This window comes from Rhincodon typus, chromosome 9 (genome assembly GCF_021869965.1).
Source record: "Rhincodon typus isolate 14 chromosome 9, sRhiTyp1.1, whole genome shotgun sequence".
NCBI classification, from domain to species: Eukaryota; Metazoa; Chordata; class Chondrichthyes; order Orectolobiformes; family Rhincodontidae; genus Rhincodon; species Rhincodon typus.
The window spans coordinates 31,150,232-31,171,282 of record NC_063340.1 but is presented as its reverse complement, the minus strand read 5'-3'; the positions used below and the strand labels follow the sequence as shown (position 1 = coordinate 31,171,282).

At 39.1% G+C, this 21,051-nt stretch overlaps 1 protein-coding gene across 1 annotated transcript; it reads left to right on the top strand.

Moving 5' to 3' along the window:
* The first annotated feature begins 1,165 nt into the window (after window positions 1-1,165).
* Window positions 1,166-20,737, top strand: LOC109918872 (ezrin-like). The gene is made up of 7 exons (XM_020518823.2): window positions 1,166-1,263; window positions 2,662-2,825; window positions 3,350-3,480; window positions 6,305-6,465; window positions 11,161-11,253; window positions 14,947-15,207; window positions 19,338-20,737. The coding sequence occupies exons 2-7, from the start codon at window positions 2,719-2,721 to the stop codon at window positions 19,500-19,502; spliced, it is 918 nt and encodes a 305-aa protein (XP_020374412.2). The 5' UTR covers window positions 1,166-1,263; window positions 2,662-2,718; the 3' UTR covers window positions 19,503-20,737.
* Window positions 20,738-21,051: the final 314 nt, after the last annotated feature.

Genomic DNA, 21,051 nt, shown 5'->3' with positions numbered 1-21,051 from the left:
GAGACTGCAAGAGAATATAGATGGTCTAGTCAGTTGGGCTGATCAGTGGCAAATGGAATTCAAACTCCATAAAAGTGAGATGATGTATTTGGTGGGCAGGACAAACAAGGCAAGGAACTACATGATGCACAGTGGGACTCTAAGTCTCCCTAAGTTATGGGAAGATGCCAGAGTTTTGGAAATGATAAATCCTTTGTCAAGAAAAGTAAATAAGGCAGGACAGTTTTAGATTAGTTATGGGAAATAATTGGCATAATTAACAGGCATTTGGAGTGGTTTGAAAGCAAGTATGGATTTGCAAAAGGCATACTCTTTGACTACCTGCTTTGAATTAATGAAGATGGTTGAAGAGAATTTGGTGAATCTGTGTGTGGATTTAAGAGTTTCTCAAAAGTACTACAAAGAGTGGTTGACAAAGTGAGGCTGGTCCAAAGGGCAATGGGTGTCAGCTTAGATCTTTTTTAAATGGCTTTAAGAACAGAAATCAACAAATTATGTTAAATAGTTTAATATTGAAGTACAAGGAAATTTCAAAATTTGCATTTTCTTTTCTTCCTCCTGTCTGCTTTAACCAAATGCCTTGTATTCCACATGTCTGGAAACTTTTTTTTAATACCATCAAAACCTTATGTGATTTCATGCACCTCTTTCAAATCTCCTCGCCTTTTCCACATGTAGCTGTCTGTTCCAAAGTAAATAACCTTAACATTTCCAGAATGCACCACAGCAGTCTCTCAGTCCTGAAACATTGTAGAAAATCACTTAACATACTCATTTTTGTTGTTGGGTTGTTTTCTTGTTTTCTAAAATCAAGCCTGTCTAATAGTGAAATATTGTTTAGAATAAAAAAAACAAAAATATAGGTTCAATTGCATCATTGTTTTTTTTATTCACGCAAGACTTAAATGTTCTGTTCTACCTCCCAGTTTGGGTTCTGAGACTAAATTGGTAATTGAGAGTCTCAGAATTTTACTTCGAAATGTGACAATCAAATACCAGAAGTTTTAGAAATTCATTTGTTTAAATAACTGACTTTTCTCCAAATGTACAGCAAATACAGCTCAAATAATGGGTATGTAATGACTGGACAGTTGCTGATTACGTATAGAATTAAATTCTTTAGCTGAAGCCCAGACTAGAAACTGAGGTTGTCTTTTCAATCTTAGATTAACACCCAAGATTGGTTTCCCATGGAGTGAAATCCGCAATATCTCATTCAATGACAAAAAATTTGTCATCAAACCCATTGACAAGAAGGCACCGGTGAGTCCTCCACAAGGATTTAGTTTTTGTATGGAAAGTTTTTTTTTCTAAATGTTTAGAACTGTTACCTATGCACTAGTTCTTGGATTTTATGTGCACTTTAAAACTCTGCTTCATTCAGTTTTCAGTTGAATGATGCTATTTTCTTATGCTAGTACTTCAAAACAGGAGTTTTTCTCTGTTCTTGAGCTATAAAGCCCTAGATCACTTGTCTTACCCATTTTTTCTCAGCTAGCACCCCTCCCCCACCCTCGCAACTCCCATGCCAACCTTTTGTAGTTTGTGCACAACCACTTCTAGGTCACTCTGCTCTTGCACCCCTTTTAGAATTGCACCATTTAGTTTTTATTGCCTCTCCTTGTTTTTCCTCCAAGATTAATCACTTCACAGCTCTCTGCATTAAACTTACGAGCATATATTTCCCATTCCTATGTGCTTCTGAAGTTCACAATGCTAATATGCTTGTCAGCTGCATGTTTTGAAATTGTTCTACATCATTAATATAAATCAACTAAAGCAACCTCTGGGGTGTACCGCTGTATGCTTTGTTCTAGTCCAGGTTTACTCCTTCCTTCATGCTCCCATCCACCCTGGGTTTTTTGCCTCATTGCCTGGTCTTGCTAGCTTAAGCACTCCCCACCCCACTCTGTCTTTCACCTGATCTGTGACACCATCCCCAAACCAGCACAAGTATCCTTCCAATAAATGCATGTTCTTTACTTTTTTTTGGATGAAATAATAATTGAAAGTGGGGAAGGTTAACAACTAACATTTCTTTGGCTTTTGAAAAATACATCTGTTAAATTGACATGGCTATAAAATTTCCTGCGGATCAGTGCAGTGGGTTCATACTAGTTACGAAACATTGCTTCTAAATACAATTGACATTTGCTTCAACCCATTAAATAAATTTAAGTACTCTGTTCACTAGCATTGTTTTAATAGTTCATTTTTTTCCAACTAAGTTTGTTTTGTTGACACTGTCAAATGCCCTTTGAGAGTTCTTTTTTGAGACTGCCTCTTTATTAACTAGTAATTCTCCAAGCAATTAACTTTGACAGTGGGGTATAACCATTATTCTACCACTGAGCTTGGCTATAGTTACTTGGATTTTCCATCTCCTATTTGTTGAACAGTGGTGAAACAATTTCGGTTCTCAATTTCCACTCCTAAATAAAAGCTACAAAAGTGGAATCTTGACAGTAGTTTCTTCGTTTGGAGACTATTCAGTAAATTTTTGGTTCTTTTGTTTTATAGTTCCCCAACTTTGGGGAAAGAATGTTGGACTCTGATTCCACAGAAGGAGGTGAATGCATACTTGATGAAGACCAATTTTCAGATTTGTAGGGACAAATCTTGGCTATGGAAATAAATTGAAAGCTCTTGTACTGTTTACAGGATTTTATTTTCTATGCTCCGCGTTTAAGAATAAACAAAAGAATCTTGCAGTTATGTATGGGCAACCATGAGCTTTACATGAGACGCCGAAAACCTGATACAATTGAAGTACAGCAGATGAAAGCCCAGGCTCGGGAGGAAAAGCACAAGAGACAGTTGGAAAGGTATTGGACGTTATCTGTTTTCTCTGTACTTAACAAAAGGAGTGACTTTGCTTCACCCTTGACTCAAAGGCGGTGTACTTCAGAGATGTTAATCCCAGGCTCCATCTACCTATTCAGCTATATGTAAAGTGGCACAATACAAAGAAAAGTATGTTATACAGGCCAGCGTTTAGCTGGAAAAACCAGGAAATAAAAGACTTAGTTCTTTAGTTTATTGCTGGTTGTGGAACTTGACTACAAGTTGTCTGCTGTTTTCTATATCATAACAATTGCTTTACCAGCAGATAAACAGAATACAAAGGAGACCCACGAACAAATAAGCTACATTGGCATCTTTGTCCAGCTTGTGCATTCAGCTTAATCTTTTGTAAATTGTGCCTGTAACTGCCTGACCACCACCACCCCTCAAAAAAAGAACAAAAAGTACAAAATAAAATGTCTTCTGGATGAAAATCAAGCTTTTATCTGGACACTGCTGTTTAGTGAGCAGTCAATTTTTAAATCTTTAACTCTTCTGTGTATAGGGCACAGTTGGAGCAGGAGAAACAGAAGCGGGAGACAATAGAGAAAGAAAAAGAACAGATGGAGAAGGAAACTCGAGATCTGATGCTGAAGCTGAAACAGTATGAAGATCAGACAAAGAAAGCTGAAAAAGGTAAAAGTAAATTCGTAATGTTCTCTTGTCAAGTCTCCAGAAAATGAATATGGTGGAAAATTTTGGATTATTCTCTGGCTCTTAATTGGTTTTAAGATTGTTCCTGTTCTGAGATTTTTCACAAGAAGTGGAGGCAGTCATTGTTATTGACTATGCAGTGCTGAAAGATATGTTACGTTATCATTTTCTGGAGTTTAGATTTTAAATTATAAATTATCTTCATATGGCTTTAGATTGTGAAGGAATTTAATATCTATCTAAGTCAGTATTTTCAAAAATTTTAGTTTTAAACCTGAATGTGTCGGCAAACAGATGACTTGAGGCCTCCTGGGTGTTAATAGAAGTTTGTTTATATTGTGTGGCTTATGACGAGAGAGAAGCAAAAGCCATTAACTTAGCGAAGCTGAGATTGGCAAGTATTTTTCTTAATTTATTTAAGAGTTTGAGTTCAGAAAGGGTCTTGTCTGAATATAAATGCAAAAATGGTTTTTTCCCCTTTTTGGTAAAAAGGAGTTTGTTGAGCACTTAATGGAATTAAAGTTACCTTAAGGCGAGGGATTCAATTTGTGACCACTTCCAGACCAGGAGTCGTTAGAAATCCCCATTGGTTATTCAAAGCTGTGAAAGTCTGAGCTCTCCATTGAATATCAAAAATCAGGACCGGGGAAAAAACATTAAGTCAAATTACAGAGATTTTATGGGAAGAAAAATTTCTGAGTTTTGATTACTTGTAAAATGGTATTTAGGAGTAGATGAGATTTTTTCTTTTTGCCTGGAATCTGAAATTTTAAGCTGTTTTATGTAGATAGCTTTGTTCTGTTTTTCTTTCCTTTGCGTCATAAATTCTTTTTATTTTTGAACCCAAATCTGCAGCCTTGTGTGTATATTTCAGTGAAAGAAAATGGATCAGTTTTTAAATTTACTTTTACCAAGCCTGATTTCCTTGAGATAATTTGTAATAAAAATACCTTTCTTTCACCATTTGGTATTCTTGTATATCAGTAAATAAAATGAAAGAATCCGATAATTATGGTGCATTAATGATTTCACTCCAAGCTTTTCTAATTTCTCCACATAACCTTACCACTGAATCTTTTTTCCGTTATCTCAGGATTTATTCTTATGAATCTTTTCTTACATTCTCACTAAAGCTAAAGTGAGTGCTCAGAACTGGATGCAATGCTCCCTTTTGAGGCTAAACCTGTTTCATACAAGTTTATCATAACTTCCTTGCTTCTTTATGCCCCTGTTTTCTAAAGCCCAGGATTCTATTTATTTTATTAACCATACAATATATATTCCACTTTTGGTTCTATTACTCTGATGTGCTTACGTAAAGTAGGATTTGCCTGGGATAACACAGTGACAAGCATTATTTTGCATATCTCAATCCATGTGATAACAAATCAAATTTCTCAATCTGCCCTGTCTCCTTCGATTTTGTGCATATATGTATCTAAGTGTCTCTGATCCTGTATCTTCTACAATTCTATCCTTCTGGTTTGCATTTTTCCCCTGTTACTCCTAGCCAAGTGAGTCCCTTCACATTAAATTTCATGGACCAACTTTTCTTTCCATCAATCTGTACTTTTTAATGTTTAGTGATGTTCTTCTCTCAGTGCAGTGTTTCCATTTCCATGCCAACCACAGTTTTTGAAATTGTATCATGTACACCCAAATCTTGGTGGTTAATGTATCAAGAGCACCAAACCTAATGCTGATCCCTAGGGAACCCCGCTTGGACTGCCTCCTTCAAGTTTTAAAAAAAATGCAACCATGTGCTGTTCTGCCACTTGGCCATTCATGTACCAAATTTGCATCCATACCTTATATGTACAATATCACAGCTTGTGGATTATATTTATTGTGTGGCATTCGTATCAGATGTGTTGTGGAAGTCCATGTAGTCCACGTCAACTGTTACTCATTTACCATTTCTGTTGTCTGATCAAATAACTGAAGTGAGTTAGTTAAACACAATTGGAACATCTTGCATCCATGCTGGCTTTCCTTTAATTAATTAGCATTTGGCCATATGACTCTTAATTTTGCCACCAGTTATCGAATTGAAAGGTTTCTCAACAGCCAAGGCCTACCAAGACTGTCAATCAGGGAGACTCTGATGGAATGTATTTTAATTGTGCTCTAACTTTCATCTTTAAAAGGAATTTTCTGTTCACTTACCACTTTACTTATTGATCTTCGCTCCCAATTTATCTGGGCAATCCTTTCTCAATCTGTTGAAACTAGCTTTTCCATCCCTCCTTCCCATAGATCCAGGAATGTCTCCTTTTTAGGTCTGTTTCAAAAATTCTGCTCAACTCTTTCTGGAAACACATGTCCCTTTCTGCTGTCTACGTTATCCCTGTTCCAGCCTAGTTAGGACAACTGCAGGCACTCATAACTACTCCATATGATTTTTCCACTTACTTTTAATTTCTTTGCAAATTTGTTCCTCCATAAATTTCCCACAAGTTGGTAGCTTATGGGCTACACATAGCAATGTAAGAGTACCTCTTCATTTTCTTGGTTCTAACTAAATAGATTCTTCTTCAGCACCATAATGTTCTCCTTAATTAATTTTCCTAACTGACTTCCTTCCTTTCTTTCCTTCGCTATGTTTCCTGAATGCCTGCATCAGAAATATTTAATACATATTCCTGTGTTGTTGTCTCAAGTCTCCATTATTGCCACCGTATTTTCACATGTCAACTCTGGATCTGCAGTTAATTTTGGATATGTTAATATAGTAGGTTACAAAGGATGATGCATCTATAGTGATTGATTGCACTCATTTTTAAAAAGTGTATATCTTGGATCCTAGACTTGGCTGAGCAGATGCAGCGAGCAATTCAACTGGAAGAAGAGAGGAAAAAAGCACAACTTGAGGCCGAACGCCTAGAAGCTGAACGTTTGGATGCTCTCCGAGCAAAAGAAGAGTTGCAGAGACAGGCTGAGGATCAAATGAAGAGCCAGGAGCAATTGGTAAGAGCTGCTTTACTCTAACTGAGGCAATATTGGGTGCATCACATTAAACTCATGCAGTTGGTTATTTAATGATTCCTGTGTTCCAATAGTTTCTGCTTTCCTCCTACTGTGATGGCAAATAGGCCTTTCCACGGCACTAAACTTAGATACTCAAACTTGTTTGTGTGTGAATTGAAAGAAGTGGTGAACTGGGTGTCAAGCAAATAGCCTTTATATAAGTTGACTTGGATTTAAAAGATTATTTATTTTTGTACGAAGGATACCTTGCATTTTAGTGATAGTCATGCAGCAATGAAACAAACCCTTCAGTCCAACCAGTCCACACCATGTTCCCAAGCTAAAGCAGTCCCACTTGCCTGCTCTCAGCCATATCCCTTCAAACTTTCCCTATTCATGAACATATCCAAATATCTTTTAAACATTGTAACTATACCTGCATCCATCGTTTCCGTACACAAAGCACTCTGTTTTTAAAAAAAAATTGCCGATAATGTTCTTTTTAAAACTTTCTCCTCTTGCCTTAAAAATATGTCCCCTAGCTTTGAACTCCCCCAGCTTCGGGAAAAGACCCTGTCATTCACCTTGTCTCTGGCGGTCATGATTTTATGAACCTCAGTAAGGTCACCTCTCAACCTCCTACAGTCCAGTGGAAAAGGTTCCAATTTTTCCAGTCTATTTTTATTTCTCAAGCCCTCCATTACTCGACATCCTGGTAAATCTTTTCTGAACCATCTTCAAAACAATAATATTCTCCCTATAACAAGGCAACTAGAACTGCACACAGATCTCCAGAAGAGGCCACACCAGCATACTGGGCAACATCAATATGATGCCCCAGCTCCTACACACAAAGGTCTGGCAATGAAGGCAAGCGTGCTAAACGCTGCCTTAACCTCTCTAAAATTGTAGTTCGTGTGGTTTAAGGCATCATTTGTCAATCAGATATTTTATTGAAAAGTCGTGTTACCATCTTGAAACAAACTAGTATTGTATTGTGTTTAGTATGTTATAGTCTGAAACCTTGGGAGTTTGCTGAAGGAATAAAACATGAAGTTCACCAGTTTAACACCCATTTTACTATTCTGGAATCAAAGAGTATTTATTCAAACACAGGAACAAAAACAGAAGTTGCCAGAAAAGTTCAGCAGATCTGGCAGCATCTGTGAAGAAAAGAAATCAGAGTTAACATTTTGGGTCTGGTGACCCTTCTGCTCTGAGGAAGGGTCTCCAGACCCGAAATGTTAACTCCGATTTCATTTCTTCACAGATGCTGCTAGACCTGCTGAGCCTTTCCAGCAACTTCTGTTTTTGCTCTTGATTTACAGCATCCACAGTTCTTTGGTGTTTATTTAGTATTCATTCTAATAACTGCACTTTATTTTTGAGTAGTCACTTACATTCCTGCTGCTTATAGTTGCTGTTAACAAGCGATCTGCTGTTATGGTATGTCATTGCCATCCTCTCAATTGACTAACTCATCAGTAAAATCACCCTGACATTTATCATCCAATTACTCCTGGATCTCACTGTTCTCCACTCTGTGTGTAGCCTTTCAGCTCTGATCAAATGCCTGAAAAACTGGTGTTTTCTTTTCTGGACATCAAGTTTTAGCGTTCTTTGCTATTGCAATTATTACCTTTTCACTTGTGGTCTGTTTTTAACACTGGTCTTAGCATGCAACATTTCAAAGACCTCCATTTTTCCATTGGTTTTATTTATTTTCCAGTTTCTGAAATATATAGGAAAATGGATAGAATATAGCACCATGAGTTTTTTTTCTTTGTTACAAAGTTTACTTTTCTTGTTAGTGTATTCCTCCCTCATTTTTATGAAAGTTCTTATCTGTTCTCCTCCTGACTTAGAGTTATAGAGCCGTACAGCATGGAAACAGACCCCTTAGTCTAACTCCCCCATGCTGACTAGGTATCCTAAATAAATCTAGTCCCATTTGCCAGTATTTGGCAAATATTCCTCTCAACTGTTCCTATTCATATACCATCCAGATGTCTTTTTAAATGTTGTAATTGTACCAGCCTCCTCCACATCCTGTGGCAGCTCATTCCATTCACACATCACCCACTGTGTGAGGAAGTTGTCGTTTAAGGTCCCTTTTAAATCTTTTCCCCCGTCATCTTAAACCTATGCCATTTAGTTTTCTGCACTCTAGGGAAAAGATCTTGTCTTTTCACTCTATCCATGCCCCTCGTGATTTTCCAAACCTCTAAGGTCACCCCTCAGCCTCTGATGGTCCAGGGGAAAAAAGCTCCAGGCTGTTCAGCCTCTCCCTATAGCTTAAACCCTTCAACCCTGGCAACATCCTTAAATCTTTTCTGAACCCTTTCAAGTTTCATGGAGGCCAGAATTATACGCAGTATTCCAAAAGTAACATAACCAATGTGCTGTACAGCCGCAATATGACCTCCCAACCCCGAAACTCAATGCACTGACCAATAAAGGTAAGCGTATCAAACACCTTCTTCACTATCTTGTCTACCTGGGACTTTGCTTTCAAGGAACTTTGAACCTGCACTCCAAGGTCTTTGTTCAGCAACACTCCACAGGACCTTACCATTTAAGTATATAAGTCCTGCCCTGATTTGCCTTACCAAAATACAGCACCTCACATTTCTCTAAATTAAACTCCATCTGCTGCTCTTCGGCCTATTGGCCTATCTGGTCAAGGTACTGTTGTACTCTGAGGTAACCTTCTTCACTGTCTGTGCACCTCTAATTTTGGTGTCATCTGCAAACTTACTAACCATACCTCCTACATTAACATCCAAATCATTTATATAAATGACGAAAAGCAGTGGACCCAGCACCAATCCGTGTGGCACACCGCTGGTCACAGGTCTCCAGTCTGAAAAGCAACCCTCCACCACCACCTTCAAGTTAGTTCTGTATTCAAATGGCTAGTTTCCCTGTATTCTGAGAGATCTGACCTTACTAACCAGTCTACCATGAGGAACCTTGTTGAACGCCATACTGCAGTCCATATAGATCACATCCACTGCTCTTCCCTCGTTGTTTGTTACTACTTCAAAAAACTCAATCAAGTTAGTGAGACACGATTTCCCACTCTCAAAGCCATGTTGACTATCCCTAATCAGTCCTTCTGCTTTATATCTACTGTATTATCAAGTGTGTTCAATTAAGATAAATTGTATCTACTTTTTCCTGTATGAAAGCACCTACTTCAAACTTCACTCCATTTGCTTTTAATGTGTTCCTTCTATTTTACTTTTTAATGTTCGTATCCAACTCGTATTCTAAGATTCTGGATGTTACTTGTTCCATGATATTTTGCATCTGTTCTGATTCTGCAAGTAGCACTTTATTGTCAGTGTACCACAAGTTCATTTTCTTCCCCAATTGTTTACTCCAAGAACTGCATCTAATTCTCTGAATATTACTTCTGTGTACAGATTGGTTTAGAAACCATGCACAGCCTTGTTGTACTTGTCTCTTCCCCTGAAACAATATCTGATCATCTGACTTTCTAGCCTGATGATCCCAACTTGGACCCACCATAAGCTCTGGATAATCTTTCATCTTTACTGTCAAGTTCACATTTGAGCAACAGGTCTATTAACTGCTGATAACTGCAATGGCATGCTTTTTCCATAATCTATGAAGTGTATGTAAATGTTCTTGATATTTGTGTGTTGGATGTTAGTTTCTTCTTCCTACCCCAGGTCCAAATCCGAACTCTTTCACTAACCTGAGCTTCCATTGCATTATTTATTTCAATTGTGGTTTTAAGTTCTGAACCTTTTGCACACTTCATTGTTTTAGATAGCTTAGCAAATAATGAATGTATTCTTTGGTGTATATTTAGTCACACATTTCTGTTCTAACTAAATCTGTTTTTTAGAATATTTTTAGATATTCTGTTGGTCCAACTATGCCTGAAGCCTTTCCCATATTCATCAATTTCAAAGCAGATTTCGCATCTGATGTCATGTTTAGTCCTTCAATTGTCTCTATCAATGGACTGCTTCAACTTGGATCATTATAAAATTCATCATCTTTTTGCTACTGTGTCCTTTTCAAACACATTTTATTCTGTTGTTAATCCCCTCTATTGGTCAAATATTTCATTTTCCTGTGTATAACTGTCACTGTGTAATTTTGTAGCGGTTCTATTACTTCATCACACATCTTACACCATTTCCCCTTAGCCTGCCTTGTTCTTTGTTATTTCAATTTCATCATAATCCTGTATGTTTCTCTGCTAATTACTTCAAAGATATTAGATGTACAATAAACTCAGATATTTAGAATCTAGAATCTAATCCAGATTCTTTGAATCAGTTTTCTCTTCTACACTCATTTGACTTGCACCAAAAAAATTCAAGTCATAGTTGGAAGGTTTTTAGAGAGCATTATCTCAAGATAAAACGTGGTTTTCCCCAAAATCAGATGGACCATATCACAAACAAACCCTATAATTGGTTTGAGGAAAAGAAAAATCAATTAAGTGAAACGCACAGCTATACTAGGCCAAATGAAAATAATATTTTAGATTGACCTGAATTATCAGTAATCCAAGGAGTGTTTGTAAACTTTTCACAAAGTATAAGAATTGATTATACTGTAGTATTCACACAGTTTTTCACCAATTACATCTCAATTCCCAGAAGAGAAAGGATAGGTTTTTAAATTTAATTTCTAATTTCTATTTTGTATCAGGCTTCAGAGTTATCAGAATACACAGCCAAGATTGAAGAACTAGAAGATGCCAGAAGATTGAAAGAGGAAGAGGCACAGGAGTGGCAACAACGGGTGAAGAGCTATTAGTTGATATCTGCATTTATGTGGAAATAAGCAAGCAGTTATTTCAATCTGACCTTTTCAGATCCATGGGATTAGCTCATTACAATATTTTGTATTAAAATAACAGTATTTTAATTTTGTTTTTACATGCTATACTTTTGTAATCCACCTGCCACTTCATATAGTGATGACTTTCTAGGATGTTTGATTGAGGAAGAGCACAGAATATGATATCATCACCCCCTCAGTTGTTGAATATAGCATCCTCAAAAAAGGATGTCTGTGCTGTTGTGGGCTGCATAGTACTTGAATAGATTATACTGATTTGCCACTGATTATGTGAGCCTGACATAATTGCAAGTCTGTAAAGAGCCCATCTAGTAGTGAAACTGGATTGGAAGTTATGGTTGTGGTTCCATTTGCAAACTCTTCATTGCAGACAGTTTTGGATGTTTTTAAAATGAAGGCATTTCTTTGTGCATCTTTGTTCTTTTAAAAAAAAAAAATGTTCAATTAATTGTTAAATCCCACATCGATAAAATAAGACCTTGAACAATCAGAGCTAAACTTGTGCATATTTGATAACCTGGCACAAATTGTAAAGACTTCTGAATGTTTTATATTCTTTCAAGAGATGTGAGCACTACTAGTAAGGCTAGCATTTTGTTGCCCATGCAAATGTAATGATGAGCAGCTGCCTTAAACTGCAGAGAAGGAACAGCAGTATGGTTCCAAATTAAGATGATATGCGACTTGATGTTCCCATGAATCTGCTGCTTTTGTTCTTCTAGGTTGTAGCTATCTGGGGTTGGTGGGAGCTGTTGAAGGCTTGGTGAGTTGATAAACCATCTTGTAGGTGTATACAGCATTTAGTAAGGTGGTGGAAAGAACATAAAACACAGAACAGTACAGCAAAGTACAGGCTCTTCAGCCTATGATGTTGTGCCGAACTTTTACCCTAAACCTAAGGTCTATCTAACCTCCACCCCTCCCTTATACTATCGTCCATATGCCTATCTAATAGCTGCTTAAATGCCCCTAATGAGGCAGACTCCACTACCCTCTCCGGCAATGCATTCCATGCCCCTACCACTCTCTAGTAAAGAACCTACCTCTGACGTCTCCCCTATATCTACCTCCACTCACTTTAAAACTATGCCCCCTCATAATAGCTACCTCCACCCTAGGAAAAAGTCTCTGGCTGTCCACTCTATCTATACCTCTGATCATTTTGTACACCTGTATCAAGTCAAAAGGATGCTAATCAAGCAGGCTAGTTTGACCTGCACCAATTTGAATTTGTGGCATTAAAGCTGCACTTATTCAGGCAAATGGAGAGTATACCGTCATATTCCTGATATGTACCTTGTGAACAGGCTTCAGGAAATAAGGTGATGAGTTATTTGACACAATTCCCAGCACCTAGCTCCTGTTGTAGCCACAATATTGATATGACTCCTTTGCAAAGGTTGTGATTGGATGCTGATTTTTGCAGTCAGGGAATTTTTTCTAAAGGCAAAGAACAACACAGCACAGGAACAGGCTCTTCAGCCCTCCGGTTTAAGGCAGCTGCTCATCATTACATTTGCATGGGCAACAAATGCTAGCCTTACTAGTAGTGCTCACATCCCTTGAAAGAATATAAAACATTCAGAAGTCTTTACAATTTGTGCCAGGTTATCAAATATGCACAAGTTTAGCTCTGATTGTTCAAGGTCTTATTTTATCGATGTGGGATTTAACAATTAATTGAACTTTTTTTTTGCCCTTCCATATTAAAATAGAGTTCACTTACAGGATCTGTATCCCTCTATTCCCTTCCTATTCATATATTCGGCCAGGTGCTTCCTGAATGCTGCTAACGTGTCTGCTTCCAACACCATCTCTGGCAGCGTGTTCCAGGCACACTCCACCTTTTGTGTAAAATACGTGCCTCGCACATCTCTTTTAAACTTGCCCCTTCGCAGGTTGAACTTGTGTCCCCTAGTAATTGACCCCTCAACCCTGGGTAAAATGCCTCATACTTGCCACTCCATCCACACTATTCACTATCTTTTTTAAACTTCTGTCAGGTCGCCCCTCAACCTCCTGCATTCCAGTGAAAACAAATCCCATCTATACAACCAGTCAACGTCCTGGTAAACCTTTTCTGTACCCTCTCCAAAGCATCCACATCCTTCTAGTTGTGTGGTGACCAGAACTGTACGCAATAATCCAAGTGTGGCCTAACTGAAGTTCTATAAAGCTGCAGCATAAGTTACCTATTCTTGTTCCCAATGCCCCTTCCAATGAAGGTAAGCATGCCATAGTCCTTTTTTACTACCTTATCTACTTGTGCTGTCCCCTTCAGTGATCTCTGGACCTGCACACCCAGATCTCTCTGCAAATCAATACCTCCTAAGGGTTCTGTCATTCATTGTATAATTTCCACCTGTACTTGACCTTCCAAAAATGCATCACCTCACATTTGTCCAGATTAAATTCCATCTGCCATTTTTCTGCCCATGCCTCCAACCAATCTGTCCAGCTGTATCCTCTGACAATCATCCTCACTATCTGCAACTCCTCCAATCTTTGTATCGTCTGTAAACTTACAAATTAGACCAGCTACATCTTCCTCCAAATCATTTATGTAGATCACGAACAGCAGAGGTCCCAGCACTGCTCGCTGTAGAACACCACTAGTCTCAGCCCTCCATCCAAAAAGCATCCTTCCACCACTACCCTCTATCTCCTGTGATAAGCCAGTCCAGCTCACCCCGATACCATGTGACTTCACCTTTCGTACCAGTCTGCCATGTCAGACCTTGTCAAAGGCTTTACCGGAGTCCACATAGACAACATCAACCGCTTTTCCCTCAATCATCTTTGTCACCTCAAAAAAGTTAGTGCAACCTCCCCTGCTCAAAACCATGCTGTTTATTGCTAAACAGTGCATTTGTTTCTAAATGTTTATAGATTTTGTCCCCGAGACTGACTTGAGGCTCACAGGTCTGTAAATTCTTGGATTATCCCTGTTACCTTTTTTAAACAATGGGATAACATTACCTATTCTCTCGTCCTTTCTTTCATCATCATGCTATTTACTTAAGCTTGCAAGCGAATTCTTGAATGGTGAGAAAATGTTGTAGCTTTGATGTCACTTGGAGTAGCTCTATAATGAGAGAACCCAGCTTTAGATTGTCAGCCATGTTCCTGTAACACAGCTTTGAAAGCTAACATGAACAGAGTGTACAAAAAAATTTTTAGTAATTTTATTCTGCTATTTCCACTACTATTTTGGTAAGAATTTCACTCCTTGTGGCTTGATTTGCCCCTTCTGCCATATCTTGAACATTTGCAAGCTGTGGAAGAACGGAGATTTGTGGTGAGCAGAATTGTACTTTGTTACAATGCTGAAAATTTGAGAGAATTCTGTGATCGAGTACTTGGAAGTGTGCAGCTGAGCAAATTGTGGTCTGCCATTATCCTGAGGTACAAACCTTGTAAGTACCATTTTTCCCCATAGAATGTTCTTCACAACTAATAACATTAGGGCCCTTCCAACCATGAGGCATGCTCCCATGTGGGAGGAGTGTTTTATGAGCTAGCGTTGGAGCTTTGACATGTTTGGTTGGTTATGTTGAGCCATTGTGCTATTTTGTAGTAATTGAATCCAGCACTTTGAAACATTTTGCTATGTTTGTACATTAATCGTTTCAGGCAAGAATGGTCCAGGATGATTTGGAGAAAACAAAGGAAGAACTGCACATGGTATTATCTGCCCCTGCTCCACCCCCACCTCCACCCCCACCCCCTCCTCCAATCTACGAGCACCTAGAGGAGAATGAACATGACGATGCTGAAGAGAATCATACCACGTACAGTGCAGACCTTGCGACTGAAGGCATATTGGATCACAGAAATGAAGAAGAGCGAGTGACTGAAGTGGAGAAAAATGAACGAGTGCAACAGCAACTGATGGTAAGGAGCTGTATTAGCTGTGGTGGATAATACAATATCATGAAATAAAAATGCATTTAGAATCCCTACAGTGTGGAAGCAGGCCATTTCACCCGTTGAGTCCACACCACCCCTCTGAAGAACATTCCACCCAGACACCCCCATCCCACTCCTTTCCTATGGCTAATCCAACTAGCCTGCAGATCCCTGGACACTATGGGCAATTTACATAGAACATAGAACAATACAGCACAGTACAGGCCCTTCGGCCCACAATGTTGTGCTGACCTATTATCCTACTAAGATCAAACTACCCTGCATACCCTACAATTTTACTATCCTCCATGTGCCTATCCAAGAGTCGCTTAAAAGTCTCTAAAGTATCTGACTCCACTACCACTGCCGGCAGCACATTCTACACACTCACCACTCTCTGTGTAAAGAACCTACTTCTGACATCTCCCCTATACCTTCCTCCAATCACCTTAAAATTATGCCCCCTCGTAATAGTCATTTCCGCCCTGGGAAAAAATCTCTGACTATCCACTCTATCTATGCCTGTCATCATCTTGTACACCTCTATCAAGTCACCTCTCATCCTTCTTTGCTCCATTGAGAAAAGCCCTAGCACACTCAACCTTTCCTCATAAGGCCTGCCCTCCAGTCCAGGCAGCATCGTGGTAAATCTCCTCTGCACCCTCTCTAAAGCTTCCACATCCTTCTTATAATGAGGTGACCAGAACTGAACACAATATTCCAAGTGTGGTCTAACCAGGGTTTTATAAAGGTGTAGCATAACCTCACGGCTCTTAAACTCAATTCCCCTGCCGATTGAAAGCCAACATACCCATCCGCCTTCTTTACAACCCTATCATCTTGGGTAGCAACTTTGAGGGATCTATGGATGTGGACCCAAAGAACACACTGTTCCTCCACACTGCCAAGAATCCTGCCCCTAACCTTGTACTCTGCATTCAAATTCAACCTTCCAAAATGAATCTCTTCACGCTTTTCCAGGTTGAATTCCATCTGCCACTTCTTTGCCGAGTTCGGTATCCTGTCAATGTCCTGTTGCAACCTACAACAGCCCTCCACACTGTCCACAACTCTAACCTTCGTGTCATCGGCAAACTTACTAGCCCATCCTTCCATTTCCTCATCCAAGTCATTTATAAACATCACAAAAAGCAGAGATCCCAGAACAGATCCCTGCGGAACAGCACTGGTCACCGAGCTCTAGGCTGAATACTTTCCATCTGCTACCAACCTCTGTTTTCTATTGGACAGCCAGTTTTGTATCCAGACAGCCAAATTTCCCTGAATCCCATGCCTCCTCACTTTCTGAATGAGCCTACCATGTGGAACCTTATCAAATGCCTTGCTAAAATCCATATACACCAAATCCACTGCTCTGCCTTCATCAATGTGTTTTGTCACATCCTCAAAGAATTCAATAAGGCTTGTGAGGCATGACCTGAACCCCTCATAGCCATGCTGACTATTTATAATCAAACTGTGCTTTTCCAAATAATCATAAATACTATCTCTGAGTCCTCTCCAATTGTTTGCCCACCATAAAGGTAAGACTGACTGGTCTGTAATTCCCAGGATTATCCCTATTCCCTTTCTTGAACAATGAAATAATATTTGCCGCCCTCCAATCATCTGGTACTACTCCAGTGGACAGTGAGGACACAAAGATCATCGCCAAAACGGCAGCAATCTCTTCCCTTGCTTCCCATACAAACCTTAGGTACATCCCGTCTGGCCCAGGGGACTTGTCTGTCCTCATGTTTTTCAAAATTTCTAGCACATCCTGCTTCCTAACATCAACCTGTTAGAGCATATCTGCATGTTTCAAGCTGTCCTCACATGTCAAGGTCCCTCTCACTGGTGAATACTAAAGCAAAGTATTCATCAAGGACCTCCCCTACCTCCTTCGACTTCACGCACAAGTTCCCTCCACTATCCCTGATTGGCCCTACCCTCACTCTGGCCATCCTCTCGTTCCTCACATAAGCATAGAACGCCTTGAGGTTTTCCTTGATCCTACCCACCAAGGTTTTCTCATACCCCCTTTTAGCTCTCCTAAGTCCATTCTTCAGTTCCTTCCTGACTACCTTGTAGACCTCTAGAGTCCTGTCTGATCCTTGCTTCCTCAACCTTAAGTAAGCTTCCTTCTTCGTCTTGACTAGATGTTCCACATGTCTTGTCTTGTCATCCAAGGTTCCTTCACCTTACCATCCCTTCCTTGCCTCAGTGGGACCAACCTAACCAGTACTTGTAGCACCTGCTCCCTAAACAACCTCCACATTTCTGTTGTGCATTTCCCTGAGAATATCTGATCCCACTTTATGCTCAGCAGTTCTTGCCTAATAGCATTGTAGTATTGTAAATACTTTCCCACACCATCTGCTCCTATCCCTCTCCATGACTATAGTAGAGTCCAGCTAAACTGCACATCTTTGCACTGTGGGAGGAAACTAGAGCACTAGGAGGAAATCCACTCAGACGGGAGCAAATGTGCAAACTCCACACAAACAGTCACCTGAGGGCAGAATCGAAATTAGGTCCCTGCTGCTGTGAGTCAGCAGTGCTAACCTCTGAGCCACTGCATCACCCCTTGGGGTTGAATGTTATTAACTAGTCAAATATCTAGTCAGGAACTGGTCAGATGTATAATTATTCTATCTAGTATTTTTGTTTTTTTATTTGACTCTGTTGTGGGACATGGGCATCGCTGGCTCACCAATGTTTATTGCCATCACTGTTGGGCCTTGAGAAAGTGGTGGTGAGCTTCTGCCTTGAACCGCTACAGTCCATATTCTATAGGTTGATCTATAATGTCGTTAGGAAGGAATTTCAGGATTTTGACCCAGCAACAGTGAAGGAGCAATGATATATTTATCAAATCTAGATGGTGAGAGTGGCTTAGAGGGGAGCCTGTAGGTGGTGGTTTTAGCATGTATCTGCTGCTGTTATCCTTTTAGATGGAAATGATAGAAGGTTTGGAATGTGCTGGTTTAAAGATCGTTGGTGAGTATTTGCAGTGCGTCTTTTAAAAGTAAACCTTTTAGATAATAGCAGCAGTGCGTACTGAGCGTCCGTGGTGCAGATACTGGGTGTTTGTGGATTTGATGCCAATCAAGTAGGCTGCTTTGTCCTGGATGGTGTCAAGCTTCTTGAGTATTGTTGGAGCTGCACTTATCCAGGCAAGTGGGCATTCCATCACACACCTGACTTTGTGCCTTGTAGATGGACAGATTTTGGGGAGTCAGGAAGTGAGTTATTTGCTGCAATATTCCTAGTCTCTGAGCTCTTGTAACCACTATTCATATGGCATGCCCAGTTGAGTTTCTGGTCAACAGTAATCCGTACGATGTTGATTTTAGTGTGGGTTTCAGTGAACACTATTGAATGTCCGGGGCCATGGTTAGATTCCATCTTATTGGAGATGGTCATTGCCTTACATTTGTGTGATGTGAATGTTACTAGCCACTCGTCAGCCCTTTTGTTGCTCAGACTGTGGAAATTTTATAGCAGACTGATAAACGTAGAATGAGTCTTGGTAAGGAAGAAATTCCAGTTTTATTTTTGGATCTGCTTCATTTTCCTGAATCTAACCCAAATAGATTCCTTGATATACAAACTGCTGGTGAGAGGGGAAAAGCTACCATTCTCATGTACATCTGGGACATACTAGTTTGAATATCTTGATAGGCATTGAATTGTCTAGGAAAGTCTAAATTGGAGCAGCTTTGGTTTGGGCTTTGAAAATAGTGTTTGTAAGACTTAAGGTGGAATCTTAAACAAAATACTAAATAGGATCGATAGATGAATGGTTCAAATTGAAGCCAGACTTTAGGAAAAGGAAATAAGGCCGTTCAGAATGCTCTTTAAGGGCTGATATGGACTTGTTGGGCTGAATGTCTGTTTCCACACTGTAGGGAGTCTATGGAGTTCAGAAACATTTTGAATATGATAAACTGGAAACAGAGTTAGTTTGGATAAGAACATTAAGGGTCAAATTCATTGCTTAATTTGAGTTTTGCCATGTGCTTCCCTTCAGGGGGCTTGACTTGATTGTTTGTTTGTTTGTCTTTTTTTAATCTGTCTCTTCTCACCCACTTGCCCGTCCTGCCCATGGAAAGCTTTTGAGCAGTGAGCTTGCACAAGCCAGAGATGAGAGCAAGAAAACGTCCAATGACATAATTCACATGGAAAATGTCCGGAAAGGTCAAGACAAATATAAGACGCTTCGCCAGATCCGGCGAGGGAACACCAAACAGAGGGTGGATGAGTTTGAATCAATGTAAAATTTCACTGACAGCAGTACTTGTGCATGTACAGAATGATAATCCATTTAAGTTTTTCACTTTTCCTGGTGATCGCTGGAGCAAACAGCTTGGATTCTTTAGTAAAGAGATTGTCGGGCCACAACCTGAATTTTTTTTTCTCCCAAACTTGTTCCGCTAAGTTTCCATTTTGTAAAAATTTTGAATAGTTTCTGTTTTGAGTTCCTTCATTTTTGCACAGTGAAATGGATAATTGGTCATTTTCTGTAAATTTCGGTCTGAAATGATGTACTGCAGTGCAAAAACAATTGTTTTGTTGCCAAACATGCTTAACAAGTAAGCATCTTTTTCGATAGGGAAGGAATTTAATCTATGTCTGAACATTATAGCTGAAATGGTGAAGATTAGGAATTGGAGAACAGAATTTTCACTAAAAGGAAATTGCTTCATTGCATCACTTACACCGCAGTGCCACAAGCCCATGATCACTCAGGTGAAAAGATGATTTCAAATAGTATTTGCCACTCTACCGGTGAGGATTCCTATTATACTTTGCAAATATTAATGTCATAATGTGACTATACTGAAATGATCAATGGCAGATACATAATTTAAACACTTTTAGATGCTATCACCTTTCTGTGCATCTTCATGCAGATTATAAACTTCCATAAGTTGTGATATTACATTAAAACCCATCAATGACAGCCTATTAAATTTGTGTGGGGAAATGTTCCTGCTTTGTATATTCTTGCTCTTTGAAAATTTGGGCTTCAACACTTGGAAGATGAATGATAATAATGAATAACAATAAATGGTAGTTTTATGATACTGAAGCAAATCTGACATTATTTTATAGATCTAAATCTATTTCTAAATATTTTTAGGCCAAATGAGTAATAAGGCATGTTTGTAAAAATTCAATGGCAAGAGCAAAATCTTGTGTTCTATTTAATCTGACCAACTGATAAAGACACATATTGTAGCCAAATATGCCAATCTTTAGACATTTTGAAACTTCATATGTAAAGATTTGTAATTCAACATTGTTGCATGTTCTCCATACCTTGGGGATGTGAAATTTGTTGTACTATGTTATCACTATGCTTTCATAATAATGTGCTTATCAAAATGACAACTCTGTTCCACCGATCTGTACTTTGGGTATCCTGCACTTTGTACTTGCAAGTCTTGTACTAAAATGTTCTTTGCGATATTGAATTGCATCTAATAAAGATTTTGGCAATGGTTTTGGACATTAGGGCATTTATTCATGATCTTGCTTCTGTCAGTCATCCACTTGCATTCTGAATAAATGTGCACATTCTCAACGTTGCCATATTCCACATCACACTTGCTTTACACCATTTGTTTTCAGGTTGAAGGCAGACAAATTACTATATCGAGATACGGCCAACCTTTTTTTAAACTGGTGAGCTTCCTCTATGTTGTGGAATAGTACTGTGTAAAGATAGCCAATCTGTAACTGAAGGGGTGTAGCACTGTGCAAAGTGTATGCATTTTGTCATCTCCATAGTGCACTAAAATGAACACAAATGTATCTTTGTGC

What these genes read in the sequence shown, in the direction of transcription:
- LOC109918872 (XM_020518823.2), top strand. Translation starts at nt 2,719, where the DNA reads ATGGGCAACCATGAGCTTTACATGAGACGCCGAAAACCTGATACAATT. An exon ending in CACAAGAGACAGTTGGAAAG is followed by an intron (nt 2,826 to 3,349) that starts GTATTGGACGTT and finishes TTCTGTGTATAG; the next exon opens with GGCACAGTTGGAGCAGGAGA. An exon ending in GACAAAGAAAGCTGAAAAAG is followed by an intron (nt 3,481 to 6,304) that starts GTAAAAGTAAAT and finishes CTTGGATCCTAG; the next exon opens with ACTTGGCTGAGCAGATGCAG.